Below are 21,169 nucleotides of genomic sequence, written 5' to 3'. Positions count from 1 at the left end.
TCTTGACAAATCAAATAGAAGTTTCATTTTTAACATGTTAAAACAAAGTGACCAAAATGAGATGACACATGGGTAACTGTTTATTCTTTTAACCTGGGCTGTTTTTTTCCAATGTTTTTTGCATGTAAATGATTCATAGTAACAACAATCTTTGGAACTAGTACAGCATTGAACAAGAACAGTGTACCCAGCCGCCATGAACAGCTGGTGTAATGTTCTGCTCTGATGGTTCAGTCCTAACACCAGCATAGATTCTGCCTATATGAGCATTTCTCCTTATTCCACACGAGACCTCAAGTGGAAGCAGCTTTCAGAACAGAACCTGGTCCACTCCAATTCACAAGATGCAGCCCTGGTGTTTCCTCTGAATGCTGCAGTGTCTTTGTGTTTGTGTGTGCTTCACTTCTTCTTCTCGACAGTCCTGCCAAAGTATTCCTTCTGGAACTGCTGGAACTCCTCCTCTGTGAACAATGACTGCGGCTCCTTGGGCTTCTTGGGGGGTCGGTCTGGCCGATTCCTGGACTGTCTCCCTGTATTGTGACTCAGGATCTAAGTGAGAAAAGGAGCAAGTCAACTACCTCACTGGAATAGATGGACAGTGAAAAGCACAAGCAAATATAAAGCAAATCTGAATGATTAAATAATATAAAAATGTATCGCAAATGATCGTGTTTCTGCAGTTTGACCAAGTGTCAGGTATTTCAAATCTCTGTCAGACGTCTGCAAGATCCTTCCTTAACTGTAATGAAAAGGGTTAATCAGTTCTGCTGACAGCTGTAACAGGAGCACGAGTGATGCCTTTCTTACCTTCAAAGTGTCAGAATCTGTTGCTTTGCAGCCAGTTTCCATGAAGTACCTGAGGTTTGCACTCAGCTGGCTCTTCCCCTGCTTCTTCCTGAACTCCTCTACAATAAACACCAAAAGAGATGAGGACATTTAGACCAAGATGGTATAATAGATGCTGTAATTTAATCCAAGACAAATACCAGAGGGCTACTGGTATTCCAATCACATACTATAAATACTGTGATTAGGAGTAAGTAATTCAGGAACAGATTCTGTTGCAGTTCTGCTCAGCCCCTGCCAAGGTTAACTTTATAACAGAGCCACCTAGTGGGTCTAATATACACTTACAAAAAGAGGACAAGAGCAGGCACAAAGCCACCTCTATTCCACAGTCTACAGAATGACAGTTTAGGTTGTTTTACTACAGCACCAGTTACCCAATAAGTGCAAAAATCGACCATACACACGGGTTATTACACACTGGCTAATTAAATCCATGACTTCTACTTTAGGCTGTATTTCCTTCTAAACACTGATGCTGTGCAGGACTGACCCACTGCAGACTTGATCCTCTTGTCTTTGACAGTGGCTTTGCTCTTGCCAGGGCCCAGGCGACCCTGTAGCCGTTTGACCTGCTTGGTGACTCCCTGCCGCTTGGTGCTCACCAACTCCATCACTGTGGCTGAGCTGGGCGTCTGTTGCTGCTTCTTTTTCTTCACTTTACTGACATCTGGCAAAGTGCACAATAGACAGAGAAAGGAGGAAATTAAAAAAATTAAACAAGGCAATATATTTCCCTATGTGCGTGGGTAACTGACTGGCCAATGCACTACAACTCTCTGAATGTAATTTGATAATAGTTCAGTCTTTACTGTAATTATAGGTATAGGTTACTTCAGATAGATTGTTTTGACCGTTTTATACAAATAAAATAGTAAATACTTTCTATAACAACAGGCAAACTCAGTATCAACGGTCAGGGCGGACTATGAAGAACTTATAGCCAGTGCTAATGTTACTTAGCTAAAAAGCTAAGAGGCTAAACTGACCTTTAATATCATCGCTAAGCAGCTGCAGTCCTCTCCTGACCAACGACGCCGACATCCCGATTTAATAATATGAGGTTTTCTTCAGTTGTCGAGAAGTTGCATCGATAAGAAACTGCCTTTGCTGCCGAAGAGCGACATGTGAGTCCATCAACATCCGGTTAGCTCCTCGTGTGTGCACCGATTGGAAGCAACCGGCTGGATAACAGTTGAAGATGAGTTCCTACCTGCCTGTTACAGCTGCTGACTGCTACTACTGTTACCACTACTACGATTAATATGTTAATAATAATAATAACAATACTACTACTGATAATATAACAATTTTAAATTAATGTATCTTAACCAGAGCAGCAAAATTCGTCTCCTTGCCTACTTCAGTGTCCCACAAACAACGGAGCCAATTTAACAGTGTCCACACACAGCCGTGTTCAGAGAAATGAAAAGTATGGCAAACTACTAAAAAGACAGTCACCAAATTGTGAGGTGTTAAAATGATGAATGTTGATGATGTCCAAAAATGTGTTCACACTATTTCCCTGATAACAACAGAAAAGACAGTTCTAATGGATTATTGCACTGTATGGAGCAGGTATAACCAGCTGCACAGCCAAAAATAATTACACCATGGAAACAGACTCAGTCACTTTTTCCCGCTCCTACCCTAAGTGGACTTTGCGAATGAAAATAAAGAGTCCCAACAAAGGCGAAAGCAGTCTGCAGGCAATACTGTATATTGCTGCATCTGGTGAATGCACATTGTCCTAATATAAATAATTGGACTAATAATTGATATTTCTGTTTAGGTTCAAATTAAATGTGGTATATGATGGTGCAGTGATCTATAGGCCTATAAATGTCGATCGTTACAGAGTAATCACATTACTGTACCGCGTCACCGCCTCCATTCACCTCCAGCTGTTGCACGCTGAACTGGGGGCGTGTTGCTTGTTGCTCTCACTCTCTCCCTCTCTCCACCATTAATGCCCCTGCCCTCTCGACCGCTCTCAACCTTTGGCACGGGATTTGGTCTAGTTAAACTACAGTAAACTTTGAAGCCTGTCTACCTCTACAGCATTAACCATGGCGCTTCAAGCGAGAGCTCTGGTCACCTCTAAATGGCTCGCAGAGGCTGTGAAGGTGCAGGCGAAAGTGCGCATCCTGGACACGTCTTGGTATTTGCCCAAACTGAAGCGCAACGCCAAGAGCGAGTTCAAAAAGAGGCACATACCAGGTGCGGCTTTCTTTGACATAGACCAGTGCTGTGATAAAACCTCTCCTCTGGACCACATGCTGCCGCCAGAGAGGATTTTCGCAGATTATGCTGGAAATTTGGGAATAGAGAGCGACACGCACGTCGTGGTGTACGACGCCAGTGAGTTCGGCGCGTTCTCGGCGCCCCGTGTGTGGTGGATGTTCCGGGTGTTCGGGCACAGCGCGGTCTCGCTGCTCAACGGGGGGCTCAGGAACTGGGAGCTGGAGGGTCGACCTGTGTATGACAAATACGTCAGACCAGCACCGACCGAGTTCAAGGCCTCTCTGAACCGCTCCTGGATCAAGACCTATGAGGACATCCTGGATAACCTGGACACCAAGAGGTTCCAGGTGATAGATGCCAGACCGACGGGGAGGTTCAAAGGACTGGACCCTGAACCCAGAGACAGTAAGTGGTCTGCCAGAATAAAGTCCTTGATAATGGCGAGGTAGTAGAAGTCTAGAAACAACAACAACAAAACATGTTCTAAAGCTTAAAGACAAGATCTCAGTCACAGTCTTTTTATGGACCTTTCTACAAACAGAAAAGGACAGTGTGAAATTATATAAAGTTTCAAATCTCTAAACATCAAAAAGGTAATTATTAAGACTCATTCTCCTCACTAATTTATTAGAGAATAAGCCTGAGGTCCCACACTAAAGAAGGTGTTTGAAGCATATAACAACAATGAATATCGGTTCAATGTCCCTTCAGGGCCAAAGCACTGAGAGTGGTTTAAGGTCTGATTCATGCAATTGTGGTACTTACTGTAACACTTCCAAAATAATTCAAGATCACACCCAAGTCACCTCATGATATGATAACAGGTATGTACAGAGAGTAGAAAACTTCATCATCATTTTGTTGTGAAACTATGCTTTTGTTTAGTTAAGCCTGAGCCAAACCCTGCTGATTTGAATCCTCCAAAAAGCAAAAGTTGTCTATATGCTGACTCACGTAGACCAAGCTGCAACATATTAGCGTAGTTACGTGACAGTCACATCTGCCACATGTGAGAAAACAAGTTGCAGTAACTTTGACTTTAATAGCCTTCACTAAACCTGTTTAGCAAACATTATATAGAAAAATAGATTTATACCATGTGATTTTCCAATATGACAATACGTGTGTTTCACTATAAAACACAAACACACACACACACACACACACACACACACACACACACACACACACACACACACACACATAATTTAATGGCTGTCCCAATCCAGCCTTTTTGATTACATTAAACAAGTTGCATGTCCTTACTGATCAGACACTGTTCATCCACTGATTAGATTAGGAGCAGGGATATATGACCAGATACTGTATGATGTCATTATACAGTGAAACAGGGAGTCAATCATGTGATGTTGTCACACATGGGTCTGTTGGTTTTTGTTCCACACAAACACCACTGCAGCTGAATTCCTGAGAGATGATAAGTAAATCAGTATGTTTGTTTATAACTGTTGCATCTTTTGTGGATGCCCTTTAGTGTCAGTATGAAAATGTAAACACAATATTTTTTATTTTAACTTTGATTAAAATCGCATCAATGTTGTCTGAAATATCACACATAAAAGACAGATCGCTTATCTAACAAAGAAATGAGCGGTCAGTGGTCATCCCCAAACAAAAAGATGGCCATTCTTGGACACTGTGGGCTTGGTATGAGACAGGCATGCAATGGAAAAACCATAAAGAGCCACAGTACATGACTTCCTTGTATGAGCCCTGTTGGCAGAGTTTACTCTGGACAAACACACAGGCAACAGGCCTGAGTCACTGAACAACACAAACACATAAGGAGAGAGAGCAGACAGGACATGCTTGCATAACCATGCATTTTATCTACAGCCACTGACCCATATGCTCACACACACACACACACACACACACACACACAGGAGGACAGTAGCAGGGGGAATGAGTGGTCTTGAAATTAGATGCTGTCCGCCCTTGAATATCTTGATTTGTACAGGTAACAGTCTGTATGCAGTGATAAGACACCTATAGTACGTGCATTATCTTCACCCTTAGACTCCTCACACAGCACATGTACATGAATACATGCTGTACATACTCACACAATAAAGCACGTAGTGAAAAGCTTTGATGTGCTGGTACAGTCCGCGGCCACAGGTGAAACTCCATGTGTGAAAGCACTATCAAGAGTGAACGTTGACCTCAGGCAAACTGATTGTTGCCATTCAATAGAGATGTTCTCTATGAAGTGTGCATTAGGGAACCATATGAAGGGTATATTTGAATGGAATCCTCATCTACAATTGCTAATGTGCCTTTTCTGTTTCTATTCAAAACAAGTGTATCCTTCTCTGCAGGTTAAATAATGCTGAGTATGAGCAGCGGGTGCAGCTGGAGTGATGTAATACTTTTTACGCACTCTGACCTCTTACTCTCTCTCTGATTCATGCAGTGCTCACAGCTGCAAGTCATGTTTGAATGCATGAGTTTACTGTCATATTGGATCTATTCTAAGAAACACTGCAAGAGAGGCGCTGTGAGGGGTGGGGGTGGGTGGTGAGGTGCTGTTATCTTGACCAGGACACTTCTGTACAAACCCTGAACTATTCACACTCTTCACAGAGTTCACGGAGTTTACGATTCTCTCCTGTATTCATTTCTAACTCTTTTCTTTGTCTCTACTTCACAGACACAGAACCCGGCCACATCCCTGGCTCCATCAGCGTGCCCTTCCACTCCTTCCTGTCACCGTCAGGTCACTTCTTGCCCAAGGAGCAACTCCAGGCTTTGTTCGCCCGGGCAGGTGTGGACCTCAGTCACCCTCTTTGTGTCTTATGTGGCTCTGCTGTGACTGCATGTCACGTGGCGCTGGCGGCCCACGAGTGCGGGCACCAGGGAGTGTCAGTGTACGACGGCGGGTGGTCAGAGTGGTACACCCGTGCTGTGCCCGAACACGTCATATCTGAAGGACGAGGAAAACATTTGTGATTGGCTGAGAAGTACATGAGATTTGTTTGATGGTTTAAGAATGGATCAGACTGGGACTGACTGACGTAAACATTAAAAAACAAAGAGTTTTCCAAACACAGATCACTAAGTAATGTTTTTTCCAAACACATAATAGATGACTCGACTGGAGAGCCAGCAATATGTGAACACTAAACTTGACTTTTAAACAGTTTTGAAACTGGAAAAGGTTTGTTTACAGCTGCAATGCTTATGTCTTAATAAAACAGAGCTGCACCTTAAATCACAATGAGTCGAGAATTGCTCATGTACATGCACTCTTAATGAAATATATATGAAGTATATTTTTCATGACTTAAGCCTTGTTAGAAGGGACGTGAAACTGACAGAGCAGAGTCTAATTTATGAAGACCTCTAGAAAAATGCACATTGAGTTTGACTGATAAACTTTGGACCTGTGAGCTGAATATTAGATTAGACACACACACAGACACACACACATACACATGCACACTGCATCAAGTGTGTTTCTTTTCCTTTCAACATAAGATATACATGAGTGACAGACGCGATTCATGTCCAATACAGATTTGATCCCCCAAGATTATTCTTTTTCTCTGTGGCAACCTAAATGGTTCCCAGGAAGTGTTGGTGGAACAAAAATAATGTCACCTTTAATGTAAAGTTTTTTTTGACACACATTCTAATTCTCTGCTTCTGCTTCTTTCTCAAAATTGAAATTTTGTTAAATCTGTTGTCCAGAATCTCTTGGTTTGCTTCTAGAGGTGGACATGAACCTGAAAGTCTGCTAACTTCCAAATAAAACTAGAATAATGTCTTAAACGAGAACAATAGTCTTGAATTGCATTTAAAGCAATAAACAACAACACACTTGGCACCAAAAGTCATTTTGCTGTGACATATTTTTAAAGTATCAACACATACAGTACATAAATACTAGAGTTGCTGTATGACTAGTTGCTATGTTGCTGTAAATACAAGTACACAGTGTAAAGTGACTGTCACTTATCAAAATAATCTACAACACTTGCCCCACAAGCCGTTTGATAGGACTTAAAACAGGGAAGTGACAATTCCTATCTTCCTCTTTTTGTTTAAAGTGGCCACTTACTAAGCTAACGTCATTTCTTGGTAGTTTTCCTCAAAGATTTTCTCTCAGGGATGTGGCACAAATATTACAGAGAGGAGTCAACCTGATTCTCTATCTCTGCTGTCCAGCCAGAAGGAGTAGCCGTCTTGCCCTGGCCCTAACTGGTGAGTGTGTTGATCTGACAAAGAAATTATTTCTGTTATCTCACTGTGAACATGAAGTCCACAGGCACAGTTGTTGGGGGTAGCTTAAAGGAGAAGTACACTGCCAAAAATATATCACTGTTATTCAGTCCTAAAAATGATTTTATTAAGTCAACTGTAAAAATAAAACTATATATTTTGATATATATTTTGGATTGGAACTAGTAACACATGTGTTCAGTACTCCTTTTCAATGTTATATTAAGGTGTTTTTATTTTATTACTGCAAAATCAATTAATGTCTGACCTCCAAATGATAAAAAGATCTAGTTCTAAGTTCAAACACTTTCCTCATGAGGGCAGTAAAGTATCAGAACAGTTTACAACCATAGTGCATAATACAGCTGTAGTACGAACTCACAGTTTAATATGAATAGTTAGTTTCTCTCCATCTTAGATATTTGTTGAAAGTTGAGAGTTGTGATGCTGATTTGTTCTAAACACCACAGTTAAATGCTGGGTTCATCCTTGATCTGTCTCTCTCTCCACCCTGCCGAACCCTGATTAACACATGCTTATTGAGATTTTCCTGCCTTGAAATTAGGTCAAACCAAAGTGTTTCTGAATATGAATCAGGGTGTTGAGAAATATGCAGTAATGTACATAAAGACAAATGGGCTGACTAACGTGGTTGTTCTTTGTCTCTTTGTAGTCGTTTTGCATCTCTTTGTGCTCATTTTGTGTCTTTTAACTGAGCTCGGTGGCTACCAAACAAGAAATATTAGCAGCCACTTCATACAGAGGCTCTAGGCCCAGTATCCACCCATGCTGCCAGTGCATACAAACAGAAATGTGAGAGCTTTTGTTTCTGGAGCAGAAGTTGCATCTGTTTGTGTTGGTTACAGAAATTTGAAGTCTTGTGGCATGGAGTGTGTGCGTAAACCGTTAAAACAGAAGTGCAAACACTTCTTTTAGCTGACAAACTGTCAACATGCTTCAAACATACACAAAATTTAGCAAATATAGATAAAGGATAAAAATAACAGCATTTGTCATCTGATAGAAAACTACAAAGTAGTGAAAGCACCTGAATAATAGGCCTACTTACTGATTATTATCAATACACTGTCATTACTAAAAGCAAAAGCATAGGTCGTTTTAAGGAGATGAAGCTTTAACAACCAAAGAGACCTTGCACATATAACAGCATTTATCATAAATGATGCTTCCAAAAGTATGTGGATGATACATTTATGCAACTTTTCAGCAATTGCTTGGACTTCTAGTCCAACCACCACAAACTTCTTCTGAGGGACTTAACTATACAGTTAAGCATCTATGCTTAAGTTTGACAGCTAAGTTTATATTGAGAAGTATTTTAATTTAAGGGTTTTTTCAAGGGCATTTTAAAGGTTTGGGAAAGTACACTCTTCTGTTACTTCTCACATTTTGTGATAGTAACATATTTTAACACATTTTAATAGGCAATGATTAACTCAGAGTTTCTACTGCACCGTTACCAGTAAGTGATAAACGTAAAGTAACAGCAAAAAAAAAAAAGGAACGGAAAGTAACAAAGCAGGCCAACCAAAAAAAAAAAAAAAAAAACTAACTCTAAAAGGGGTTTCCATCCTGTTGTTTCATTCTTCTTGAAATATGGATAACATATCACCCAGATACTACCTTCAGGGAAACCACACTAACCACAGAGTTTTTTTATTTTTACTCAGAAAGCTTTTCTATACGTCATTTTAGATCATGAAACAAGATAGTACTGAAACAAACCCTTCCAGTACAATCTGAGTCTACAGGCTCGGAACAGCTTATCAGTCATTCTGAACATAAACGATGAGAAATTGTCATGAAAAAGGAAGAGAGCTCCACAGAACAACCCTAGACAGGTAGGTGCTGATATGAATTAACTCTGCGGAAGAGCCATTTTCGATGTAGCTCAAACCTCTTTTTCAGACCAATGAATGAAGGATTCTGTGGCGGGAAATGGTGCTGTGGCAGAAGTTATAATGATGATTTTGAGGATAACAAGTTTGGTTTGGTGTTCTTGAGCACAGGCTAGAGGTGATTGTAGTGTGTATATGCGTGTGTGTTTGTATGTCTTATGCTGGCGTTAGTGATGGTGATGATGAGACAGCTGTATGTCTCAGTCAGTCTAAGTTTGACATTTGTTCAATGTGAGACATACTTGTGAGTAGAATTATATAGTTTAAAGGTCTGTTTTCTGAAGCTGTCACTGCACATCATGTCTTCAAGTCGTCCAGCGAAGTAAAACAGTGACAAGATATTTTGGGTGTTCGGACAGTAAAAAAAAAAGTCCTTTACTTTTTAGCCCATTCATAATTCATGTTAAACACAGAAGACAAGCTTGTATTGTTGATGTCAGCCAAATTTTAAAAGACATTTTACTGGTTGAGACATAGTCATTCAATGTGAACTTTTTCAAATGAAAAAGGTTAATTTCAGTAACCACATCTAACTTTGTGTTCTTGGAATACTGATCCATGAAAGTACTTTAGAATAAAATCCACAAGAGCCAGGGATTTATAATGCTCTCAGATAAACTATGACATCTGTCATACACCTCATACATCACTGACAAGAAGGACAAACGCAAGTATGTAGGGAAATAGAAAATGAGAGATGTGGTATGGGAGGGTCAGAAAAGGTGGAGGAGGTGAGAGACAGAGAAAAACAGACAGTGGAGGAGTGAGGAGAGAGAAAGAGACTGAGGATATAAAGGCACTAACACTTAATTGGGTATTTTAATGGGTATATTAATACTGAAACATGTTTTTTTCTTTTGCTTAACCTCTCAGCATCCACATGGTCACCAGTGGAGTTAGGGTTAGGGTACAGGTTGGGTCAGGGTCAGAGGTTAGAGGTTAGGGGGGAGGGGGGCAGGTTAAAAGGTTAATAAACAAGAGTCTACAGTCAATCGTGGCTCTGTGAGGCTGTGCTTTGAGCTAAATATCAATATCAGCATGCTAACATGTCCACAATGACAATACTACTATGTTGTCAAAAAACCAAAGTAATGGACAATGGGCAACATAAATGTTTGACCCAAATTTCAAGGCAAGTCATCCAACAGTTTTCATGACATTTTACACCAAAAATGAGAAGATCACTAAATTTATTGGGATTCAGCATCTTTATGGCAATCTGTTTGGTAAATGATGAAAACAATCAATCTGACAATCCCACACTCTCTCTCTGCTGATCAGGCACGTCTCTGCCGCTGTTTCACTTTATCTCGCTAACTCCCACATGCGGCAGTTTATGCAAATTTGTCCATCAACAACCCACACTGACTCAGTTATAGTGCTGGAACTAAACTAACAGTGACATTTCTTGCCCTTTACTTTGTACCTCCACGCAGTCCTATCTGAGGACAGCTAAGTGCACGCAAGTGGGTGGGTTGGTGGAGGTATCAGTGAGACATGAAATATGATCCAGGAAGTTTGAGTAGCAGACCCATGAGTTTGAAGACTTATCAGATACTAGAACACTGCTTAGTGGTTAATAATACTCTGAGACATCATTTTACAACTCTGTTGTTATCTGTCATTACAATGACTATATCCAAAGATGAACAGCGGATCTCCACTTCCGCCCACTGCGCAAAAATAAACCCAAAATATCCTGGATTAGAACTATGTAACTCGACAGAATCCATCTTTAGAAATGTATTTGTTGTGCACTTTGTACTAGTTTGGCTCATGTCCATTCTACAAACATGGAGGGGAGGGGAGATACGATTTATGCAGCCCATCTGAATCCATTAGTTCAACTAACATGAGTAGCCTGCATTTCCCTATCCATTGATTAACACATGCGTGTACAAATTCAAATGTATTTTCACAAAGATTTCAATGAATTAAAATGTTTGTATGTCATGTGTGAAATTAGATAGTACCATCAAGAAATATGTGTGTGAGAGAGATAGGACTATACTTCCTGGACAGTCAATGGTTTTTTTTTCTTATAGGAAACAACAGTAGCATTCTGGGAAGAGAAGGGGGTTAGGAAGTGGTTTCTGTATGTGTTCAATGTGTGTGTAGTTTGTGTGGTTGTTTGCTTGTAACTCTACGAAAGGGAGAGAAGAAAGTGAGAGAGAGAGAGAGGAAAGAGAGAGGCAGAGAACAGTGTCAGCTTTTTCATGTCGCCGTTGGAGAAGGTTAGGGGAAGTCCAAATGTCAGTAGAACACAGATAAATATAAACTGAAGGAAAAACACAGAAAGAAATCGGTGAAAGAGTTTAGAAGAAGGTAGACCGTCAAGCAGATAGTGCCTGAAAATTGAGACCACAAAGAATTCTCGATTTCTTAATGTGATTTAAAGTTCTGCCTAACCAGTGAGGTTTTCCCCACTGTTGAGTTGATGATCATGCGATGAGGTCGACTGAACTGAGTCACAGGACCACTCAAATCTCTTATGGTCACATACGAAATGCATCATGACTACAGACCTTGTTCTGGGAAAGTTGGTGGACTGCACAGCATGATTTAGAACCATGTCATTCATTTCTTGACGTCAGATGTGATTTGACAGAATCACAGTGGGTTCGCAACAGCTACACTGTTGAGCAATCATGGCTGAGGTCAGCACCATATTGTGAGACTGAATGTGTTTCAGCAGATGTCCAATTAGAATGGAAACTCAACAACATTAGCATTTATCATTTGTAAACAGTAAACATTAAAGTGTTGGTTGAGCAATTTAAGCGGGGGGATTTGCAAGAAGAGGAAGATTAAAATGGTAACGGTCAAAATGAACCCAATGGGGCTGATTTTTAGTTCTTAGTTTGGATTCAGTGCCAAAAAACACGGCATCCAACACTTTCCATGCAACCTTTGTCAAACTCTCTCTGTACACCTCAAATTTCTTTTGTTTCTCTGTTTGAAAAAATGTAATTCTCCCTGCAACAAGAAAATCAAAAAAATTGGTTCGTTGCCCCTTTAAGATTGGTTAAAAACACACTTTTTTTGTTGCTCAAAACTCAAAGTTTATGACTTTGGATGTGAGTATGGAAACTTGAGACTTAATTGTGATTCAGAGAACAAATCAGGAACAAATTTCAGTGTTTTTCATTCCATGCACATGCATCAATACAAAAGCTTTATCTTGAAACAACATTATCTGTTGTTTATCATCAGCTCTCCAATTACACAGACACTATTGCTGTTGCAAATACTCATTTCTGATTCACAGGCAGGTATTTATTAGAACTGTGTGACAGGAAACCTAAAAGAAAGCTCAGATCAACAGTTTCAACCACCGCTGTGAATCAGTTCACAAGCTATTCCACTACAGGTTACTGTGGTGACATTTCACATAATTCAAGCAATACAGATCAGTCAGAGTAAAAGCTCTGCTTCCATAGCCCCCACACTGAGGGTTGGATGACAGTTGCCAGGTTGGTGTATTTGCACAGATCACCCTAAGACCATTTGTACATGAACAGCCCAGGTAACAGAGCAAATGTAAATAGGCTGAAGTAACATTTTTGTAATAAGAAGAATGTAATCTAATCTAATCACATGTAATCTGTTATTGATGCAGTAGAGTTAGTCCTCCTCGTCTCCTCTAAGATGTAAAGGCCACAGTAAAGTCTTTCCATTGTTCCCTATCCCTGACAACATGTTTGGTTTATCTTGTCTGAGGATTCCATCTAAATGGAACCTTTGGGATGTGATCCGTAAGATTTCACAGTTGTTCATCTTGTTTGGACACGAGATGCCACATTGGTTTCTTAAGCACTCACTGAGGCATGCCTTAGACCTTTTCTTACCAGCTTTGGCATCCTGAGTCTTACAATGGGATGGTCTTGATGTTGCTGTTACACAGTTTCACCCTCTGCAAAGAGCTACTGTTATTGATACTGAGTTTAAACAGCTTCAACAGAGTGGCCTGACCCTTTTTAACAAGTGTTAAAAGATGTCAACTTCCTGATTACTAACACATTAGCTTGATTCCCATAAAAAGCACACAACTAGTAGGGTATACTTCAACTTTTTCATCTTTTACTGAGATGATAAGTTACCCATTATGAGGAGGTCATGACTTGCAATCTGATAAGTGCAGTTTTAAGAACAGGAAGTGCTGTTAACAGGAATTGCACCTGACAGAATAATGGAACATTTGGTTCTCAGAAAAAAAAAAAAAAAAAAACACTCTGACCTTTATTAAACCACAAAAAAACAGGTGACCGGGGAGTTGGTAAAAACTGCTTTCCCCTATGCACGGAAATGGAAAAAGAAAAAAAGTAGACATGATATGTGCACACTGCAAAAAAAGAAAAGTCTGGTTTAATAGTAATGTATTCTCACAGTTTGAAATTGTTAAATAAGTCCTCAGAAGAACTGTTCTGTTTTTGTTATTGTGCAGAGTGAAAGTTTTGATATTTGGGGCTGTTGGTGTTTGTGGGTTTGTTTGCAGTGGGCTGTAATAACCACATACCACAAATCCTACTTGAAACAGACACACACACATTTATTTTTCATCCTGTTTTTGACAGAATTTAAATGTCAGTGTGGTGCAGAAACAAAAGCAGCTACTATTCAATATCAGCTGTCAGTCCAACATGGGGCGACAATGTTTGAGTGAATTTATGAGTGAAATTGTAACAGACAAAAAGAACGCCTCTTAGTAAACCTACCTCCAGCTAATAAGTGCTAACATCATCATCATGTAAAGTAAATGATATTCTAACATGGTCATGCATTAGCATCACTGCAACACCAGAATCACTGCTAATGTCAAGCTGCACATTTACAAAATAACACTGTGCACAGAAAGTAAATCAAGTCACACTCATTTCAACTGAGGTATCAAACAGCCAAAGAACTTGCAGCCATTGCTTTCGAGAGCGTGGGAAAGTTTTCACCATGCGCACGTCTATGCTTCACAAACCAGTGCTATGCTTCGCAACCCATGTGATAATGTGTGTTATCTTATAATGATCTTGCAATTTGGTAATGGTTTATTTTAACCATTTTTAAAAATATATTTTGATTTATCTCATGCCTCTCAAATGCCTCTATGGACTAGCCCCCAAGTTTACCACAAAGAGCAAACATGGAAAAAAAGAGAAGAAACACACATCAAGTTTGAGAAAGTAAACACCATACTGTGTTTGTGTGTATGTTTATGAACACACACTATGAATATGTACAGGAAAGTAAATGAGGTTAAACAATTAACTCGTACAGGTGAAATAAAACTGCAGCATCAACACCAAAGTAGCCACTGTGTCAAGACCACATCTTGATTTTTCCTTTTGTAAAGCTTCTACTTAAAGAAAGAGGTTCACAGGTTCACAGTATGGCAGTGCCATTAAAATATGCAATTATTTATTAGTTGAAGGCAAGTAAAAGATGAGAGTGATAACACATCTGACCAAAATATTCACACCTTAGAATTTTAAGTATAGGGGCGGGAGGTAGTTGTGGTTCAAACTGGGAGAGGCATATAGGTCTCAACTTGATTCTTGATTAAATTTCTCAGTATTGATCGTCAAAGAGGGCAAACTTAATCTTATATCTTTTCTTTTTATGGTTGGTGGTTTGCCATTTCCTCTGAGAGGAGAACTTTATTTGTCTGATCTTCTCTTACAGGCCAACAGATGAATGAAACCAGTGCTTAGAAACAGATCATGAACAGCTTCACCAAAAGGTAAGACATCAAATCATATTTCATGCTTGTTTTTTCAATTAAGTCTGTTGATGTTGACAAAGTTCTGCATTTAGTAAAGAGGACGACAGAGGACCTTTAGCTTTGGTTTTTTTTTTTTGCATCTACAGCTGCCTAAAAGTGAGGATATAAATGTCCAACGCTGTGTTTTTAGATGACCAGTGGATTAACATTTAACCTCGCAAAAATTAGTGGCAGCAAAACACTGCTTTTCAGCCTGGTGTTACATTAACTTACTTTTAAGATCCAGGTGTATTGGATCTGCTGTTGAGCAGGACTCTGGATCCCAACTAGAAGGATGATGTTTTCAGTCTGTATCTGCATGAAATCAAAGATAAGACAAATGTGGTGTTGTACTGCATTATATTTTATTGTCATTGTTATTTAATATGCCACATCCCAGTAGATGTTTTATCAGTCTGTGTCTGTCTGTCAGTCAGTCTACATGGAACCAGAGCAGATGAACTGAGACAGGATGTGAAACATTTCTGCCTTGTGACACCTGTTGGTGTCATAACTGCTTGTTGCCGTATTTGTGGTCAGGGGTATTTGGGGATGTGCAGAAATAACGTCTGACAAATTATCCCACATTAAAGAAGTAGAGCAATACATAGTATATGCCATTCGACTGTCTCTTATTAACAGCTGTATTTTTTAATCTGCACAGGATGAGAAGGAGGAGGAACCAGTGACTTATACCCTAAAAGCAGACAACCAGCATTTGGAGACCAACCATTTCAGTGATTTGAGATTTTCCAGAAAAAAAAACAAAACAATTGATGACATGATAAATGGAGACATACAAGAACACCCGTCTTCTGCTTCGTCTTCTTCTTTTGCTTCAAGCCTACACCATCAGAGGAGACAATTGTCCCAGCGTCCGAGATAAAAGTTTGTGATTTTTTTTGACAAAGACAAAAAAGTTCTTTAAAATGATAGTCACACATTGTTGCCGCTCTCAGGCGACACCTATGGCATTTCATCTCTTTGTCTTATTATTTTTCACAGATCTCACCTGTTACAGTGACTACAACCGTACCATCACTTGTTTGTTGAACAGTACATATGAGCGTGACCACAGAAATGCTACGTGCACACTACACACCAAAAGGGTGAACACCAAGTACGCGTAAGCACAGCAGTTCCAAAAAGAAAAGCTGGATATGTTTTTATGCAAATATATGTATGCAACTAACACTGTGAGTGCAGTAAAATGGAATAAATGTGATTTTATTTTTCCAGCAGTGAAAACTACATCACTTCCTGTAAACTGGAGCCTGTTGACGTCTCCAGACCAGCTCTGAAGAGCTGCACCCTGAAATTCAAATTCAATGAAATTGTGAGTCTGACAGGCTCTGCGGTAAACATTACTGTTAATAGGCTGTGTTTAGAAAAATCTCTTTAACAACAGTGCTTATACAGTTAGAGGAGAATTCAGTAAAGTACTACCATGGCTCTAAAGCTTTCTGACATGCACTGATACATAGTGCATATAAACATCTACATTTAAGGCTATTAGCTAGAGCTTTTAATCAGAGCATTTGTTTAGCAAACATCTTGACAATGAAAGCTCCTACTTTTGTGTATATTTTATTTTGTATTGTTGTCTCATGAATGTTTTCTGATGTTGTTCTTTTCTTACACTTTCTCAGTTTCTGTCCTATTTTGAGTTTTCCATTACTCTGAAGTGTGGTACTGTGGAGAAAATTTTGGCAAATTCCTACAAACCAGCTTGCCACAGTGAGTATAATGAGTAATATGAATGAATTCATTTTCTGTGACTTAACTTGTGAGCTATTCATCGTGACCTAAAATGTATCATGTTTGTGTGATCCTGCAGTAAAGCTGAATCGTCCAGGAAAACCAGATATCAACTTTACCACTGTTTCCTGGTTCCCCCAACTTGAGAAGCATTCCAGAATCAGTTTGTACACCTCCCAACTGCAGTGGAAAAGAGAGGATCAGTCATGGAGTGTATGTATATACTTTGTGTCTGTGTTAATACATGACTACAAAAATGAGTGTGTATATGTTGTGTTGGAGAGATCACATGAGTGAATGTTAGATGATTTATACACATCATCTGTGGCTTGTGGCTGTAGGAAACTCAGACAACACTAAATGAGCAGACAAGATAATCAACCTGTTAAACATCCACACATTTGTTTCTTTTTGTCAGGATGCGCACGAAGAACCCATCCAGAAAAGTGGTTGGGAATTCGAGGCAGAGTTGGACGAAGATCTGCTTATACAAGGAGAGAGGTATGAGGCACGCATTCGAGTGCAGGCCTCAGATTACCTGTCAACCTGGAGTGACTGGAGTCCTGTTGCATCATGGGTGTCAACTGTAGGAAAAGTAAAACCAACACCATCACCACTACCAGGTAAATTTTGCATTTGGAGACTTGTTTCATGGCTCTGCCTTGAATTCCTGGGAAGTGAACCAGTTAGATGAACAGTGCTTTTATACATAGGAACAGATGTTTATCTTATTTCACACTGAACATGCACTTACTTGCTTTTGTATACAAACAACCCTTTTATATGACCTTTTCGCTAAAGTGACAAACTCTGTCCTGTGTTTGTCAGATTTTGCTGGGATTGAATTGGGCATGATCGTCGCAGGCGCAGTAGTTGCCTTGTTTCTGGCTTTGATTCTCTTTAGGAGAGACAAAGCCAATTGGTAAGCAGACACAACCACATAAACTTTTTCAACTTTTGTTGCAAAATTTTGTTTAATTCTGTTTTTTATATTCAAGAAAAACATGATTTTTTTTCTTCTGACAACTCTGCTCAAAGATGATGTATTTCTCTCCGTTAGGGTTTATAAGAAGATCAGAGGTCCGCCATTACTGGACCCAGGAAAATCCTTCCTGAGGGATGTAAATTTCCAGGTGAGCTTATGAAATCTTCTTTTTCTTAGTATTCACTTGCTCTTATTTGTTGCAGATTATTCTTAGTAAAGACACAGATTCGATAGTTGTATTCTGTAAGTCCAATATTAATTTTGTCTTGGTGTCAGCTGACTTCTTAGAGAAGTATCTGACTCTTGAGCTTGTTGGTAACAGCTCTGTCTCTCATTTGGTGCTGGACAGTTCACATGCAATTTTTTTTCCTGATAACACCTGCATGCCACAACAGTGGCAATGAAACAGAACCAAAACTTGGCCTTCAATTTGCAAGAAAACCAGAAAACCAAAGTAATGAATTAAAGTACGCAGTAAAGCTAAGGGGAACTGCAGGTTTGTCACTACCAGAAAAACATTTGACATTACACACTGTCACCTGATCTCTTGTGTCAACATGACACAAAACACTAAGATGTACTGCCCATGTAGGATGTGAAACTAGACAGAAAAAACACAACTGACCTTTATGACCTAAAAGGCATAAATACAGCAGAGAATGAAAACAAAAACACCACCAGCTGTGTCTTTGCCTTATTACAGGCCATTTATGCAGCTTCACATCCTTGTAGTCTGGTGAAAATGTCATTACAGTATTTTTAATCTTTCCGATTTCTTCACCTGTTTCTTAACCTTTGATCTTTTCTCTTCCAGAATTGGTTGAGCCCTCACTTAACCAGCCAATCCTTTCTTTCCCCCCTGAAACCGGAGGAAATCATCAATGTAGAGGTAACCTCCACTGTGGATGCTGTCACACCCTGCAAATCAGAGGCAGCCCTGCTGGAGAAGATGAGAAGTGAAAGTAGCTACGAGTCGACCAGTTCCAGTTTCACCAACCCCAGTTACTCCCAGCTGTGTCCTCCTCCTCCTCCTCCTCTCTCTTTGCCCTTTGCTAGGAATCTGGAGCCCTGTGCCACTGATGCACCTAATGGGTCTGTTGGTAGGCAAGGTGAGGGTAAAACTGCAGAACAGGATAGGGAGGAAGAAAGACGGAAAGAAGTGGAGATCCAACAATTATTTTCCAAAGGCAACAGCAACAATGAGTCAGTGCAGGTCATTTCAGATTATGAGAAAGTTGAGAAGCCCCAGGTCGAGCGCTTCAGGCTCCAGAGTCTAGATTCAGGTATGTGCAGTGGCGAAGAGGTCAGTCAAGAGAGTCTGGAAGCAGATAGCATCCATGTGACGGATGGCCATGATGAGGGACCAGAGGGTAAAGAGCAGGAGAGAGAGGGAGGGAATGGAAAAGTAGATTTTCATAAGCTGTTTGGAGGCAGTGGAAGCGTTTTTGGCAAAGGGTCCATTCAAGTTTGTTCAGATTATGAGCGAGTTCAGAAGCTGCAGCCGCACACCTCTGAACTTCCTAGCTTGGATTCAGGGGTTAGCAGTGGGGGCGAGGAGCAGGTGAGTCATGAGGAAAGCCTGGAGGACATCGATAAGTTCACTGACTCCACAAACTTCCCATTTTCTCCTCTCCCTTCCTGTGCTTTACCATGCTCCTTGACTTCTTTCCCACAACTGCCACCAATGTTCTCAGAGACTGGCTTGCAACCTCCAAGTCCAAATCATATACTGGGGGGAATTGCTCTGATGTCAGTGTCCAGATCGATGGAAGCCTCTGGTGATGGATATATGCCAGTGAAACAGGAACAGTCTGTTTAGAATGCCTGACCATAAATGCTGCGCAAAATATGATATGAAATGTGCAGGATCAATGACAGCTCAGTTAATTCATGCTTGTTCTCAACAGTATATAACATCATATGAACATTTATTAAATGCTCTGGGGTGATTTTAATGAATGTATTTCTTCTAAACTCATAATACATATTTATATAATTATTTATCATGTACTATTGACCTACACACTCACACTTCCTTTATGTATATCTATATCTCTATATATATATAGAGATATAGATATGTATATAGATAGATAGATACAAGCCATTTAGCCATAAACACAAACCATGACAAAAATACAAACCAGAAATAATAAAAGAAAGAGTATGATATCCATATAGTGTCTCAGATTATGTTTTGCTTTTCTTTAGCTTCTTTGGGGGGGGGGTCTATTCTAGGGGGTTTCTAGGGGGTTTCTAGGGACAAAGTTGTACAGACCATGTCTAAATGAGTTTTGCCAGTAATATGTCTTGACAATGGTTCTAGACATCGGTTTACTTGACTTTTAAGGATCTATATATGTAGATTATGTTGAATGCTGCCTTGTAATGCCTGGTTAGAATGGCCACTGTATGAGATACAGTGATGCTGATTAAACCAACAGCAGTTCATGTCTCCATCCCTGCGGTTATACAGGAACCTGTTTAAATCCCATCGGCAGGGGTCAGAGGTCAGCATCACTACTAACTATAGAAATAAGAGGATTGTATTTGATGTTTAAAACCATACTGAAGCATGAAATCTTGGTGCTATTTGCTATTTTAGCTTAGACTGCTGAGGGTTGCCGGGTAGATAACAGACTTCTATTGTTCTATTGTTCTATTGTTGTTACCTTTTTATTTTCAGTGTTGTCATTTTGTTTTATTCGTGGGTGAACAACCAAAAAAAGCCCCACTATTGCCACTCACCTGCCACATCACTTGTTTTGTTGTTATTATCACTGTATGCAATGATAATGATGTAATTACTGAAATGCATGATGTATTCAAATTGTTGAAACTTCTAATAAAATAAATGAAAAATGGGAGCTTTTGGGGACACTATTGTAAAGTTATACTTGGATTTATTTTTTTATAGTAAACACAATATCTCTAGAACACTGGAAGAGCCAAGTTGTGTGTGACAGATAACCCTGATAATGATACATGGAAACTGAATTTAACAGAAATAGAATTAGACAATTTACCTGCTTACAACCTCAAAAAAATTCCCAAAACCCCCCCAAAAATATTCAAGACTTTTATAAATGAAACTAAACTTTCAGTATCTTCTAGGGCCTTTTTTTTAGGTCACTGTATTCAGTGATGATTTTTAAAACTTTTCAAGACCTGTGGATGCTGTGTGTAAAACACAAATCTCAGCCTCAGGCTCAGGCTCTCTCTCTGTGTAGGAGACTCGCCTCATGGCCTGCTGGGATTTTGTGTTTGCATGGAAAGAGAAATGAACTCAGGGAAATAAGTATGTATATAGCCTCACCCTGCATCATTCCCATCAGACCTGCCTGTGCAGAGAGAATTGACTCGGCGCATGACTGTTGCTAGGTGATGATCAGTGACATCAGTGTACCTACCTGACTCACT

The 21,169-nt window shown here is 39.8% G+C and overlaps 3 protein-coding genes across 7 annotated transcripts; 2 read left to right on the top strand and 1 right to left on the bottom strand.

Annotated features, from left to right (window-relative positions):
• Window positions 1–67: 67 nt before the first annotated feature.
• On the bottom strand, window positions 68–2,038 carry rps19bp1 (ribosomal protein S19 binding protein 1). The gene is made up of 4 exons (XM_018685360.2): window positions 1,836–2,038; window positions 1,340–1,516; window positions 808–905; window positions 68–549 (listed from the first exon to the last, which is right to left on the bottom strand). Exons 1-4 carry the CDS (start codon window positions 1,888–1,890, stop codon window positions 400–402), a joined length of 480 nt encoding a protein of 159 aa, XP_018540876.1. The 5' UTR covers window positions 1,891–2,038; the 3' UTR covers window positions 68–399.
• Window positions 2,039–2,640: 602 nt separating this feature from the next.
• LOC108889061 (3-mercaptopyruvate sulfurtransferase) lies at window positions 2,641–6,325 on the top strand. Its single transcript, XM_018685359.2, has 2 exons — window positions 2,641–3,495; window positions 5,765–6,325. The coding sequence occupies exons 1-2, from the start codon at window positions 2,916–2,918 to the stop codon at window positions 6,061–6,063; spliced, it is 879 nt and encodes a 292-aa protein (XP_018540875.1). The 5' UTR covers window positions 2,641–2,915; the 3' UTR covers window positions 6,064–6,325.
• A 554-nt stretch (window positions 6,326–6,879) lies between these two features.
• LOC108889056 (uncharacterized) lies at window positions 6,880–20,616 on the top strand. Of its 5 annotated transcripts, none has more exons than XM_018685348.2 (11): window positions 6,880–7,317; window positions 14,928–14,985; window positions 15,671–15,894; window positions 16,012–16,132; window positions 16,246–16,342; window positions 16,656–16,743; window positions 16,844–16,977; window positions 17,183–17,387; window positions 17,593–17,686; window positions 17,825–17,897; window positions 18,564–20,616. In XM_018685348.2, the coding sequence occupies exons 3-11, from the start codon at window positions 15,795–15,797 to the stop codon at window positions 19,566–19,568; spliced, it is 1,917 nt and encodes a 638-aa protein (XP_018540864.1). In that variant the 5' UTR covers window positions 6,880–7,317; window positions 14,928–14,985; window positions 15,671–15,794; the 3' UTR covers window positions 19,569–20,616. The 5 variants fall into 5 exon arrangements, with proteins under 5 accessions (XP_018540864.1, XP_050926362.1, XP_050926361.1 ...); XM_051070405.1 differs by lacking the exon at window positions 6,880–7,317 and adding an exon at window positions 8,944–9,197 and having other exon boundaries at window positions 16,012–16,126; window positions 16,249–16,342; XM_051070404.1 differs by lacking the exon at window positions 6,880–7,317 and adding an exon at window positions 8,944–9,197 and having other exon boundaries at window positions 16,012–16,126.
• The last annotated feature ends 553 nt before the right edge of the window (window positions 20,617–21,169 follow it).

The sequence above is a fragment of the Lates calcarifer genome, linkage group LG5 (genome assembly GCF_001640805.2).
Source record: "Lates calcarifer isolate ASB-BC8 linkage group LG5, TLL_Latcal_v3, whole genome shotgun sequence".
NCBI lineage: Eukaryota > Metazoa > Chordata > Actinopteri > Centropomidae > Lates > Lates calcarifer.
This window is presented reverse-complemented; position numbering and strand designations above follow the sequence as displayed.

Excerpts from the sequence above, each read along its gene's own strand:
- rps19bp1 (XM_018685360.2), bottom strand. The coding sequence starts at position 1,890 with ATGTCGGCGTCGTTGGTCAGGAGAGGACTGCAGCTGCTTAGCGATGAT. Across the intron at positions 1,517-1,835 it reads GCTTAGCGATGATATTAAAG|ATGTCAGTAAAGTGAAGAAA; the intron begins GTCAGTTTAGCC and ends GCACTTTGCCAG. Across the intron at positions 550-807 it reads CAGATTCTGACACTTTGAAG|ATCCTGAGTCACAATACAGG; the intron begins GTAAGAAAGGCA and ends TTTCTCACTTAG.
- LOC108889061 (XM_018685359.2), top strand. The coding sequence starts at position 2,916 with ATGGCGCTTCAAGCGAGAGCTCTGGTCACCTCTAAATGGCTCGCAGAG. Across the intron at positions 3,496-5,764 it reads GGACCCTGAACCCAGAGACA|ACACAGAACCCGGCCACATC; the intron begins GTAAGTGGTCTG and ends TCTACTTCACAG.
- LOC108889056 (XM_018685348.2), top strand. The coding sequence starts at position 15,795 with ATGGAGACATACAAGAACACCCGTCTTCTGCTTCGTCTTCTTCTTTTG. Across the intron at positions 16,744-16,843 it reads CTACAAACCAGCTTGCCACA|TAAAGCTGAATCGTCCAGGA; the intron begins GTGAGTATAATG and ends GTGATCCTGCAG. Across the intron at positions 17,388-17,592 it reads AACACCATCACCACTACCAG|ATTTTGCTGGGATTGAATTG; the intron begins GTAAATTTTGCA and ends TGTGTTTGTCAG.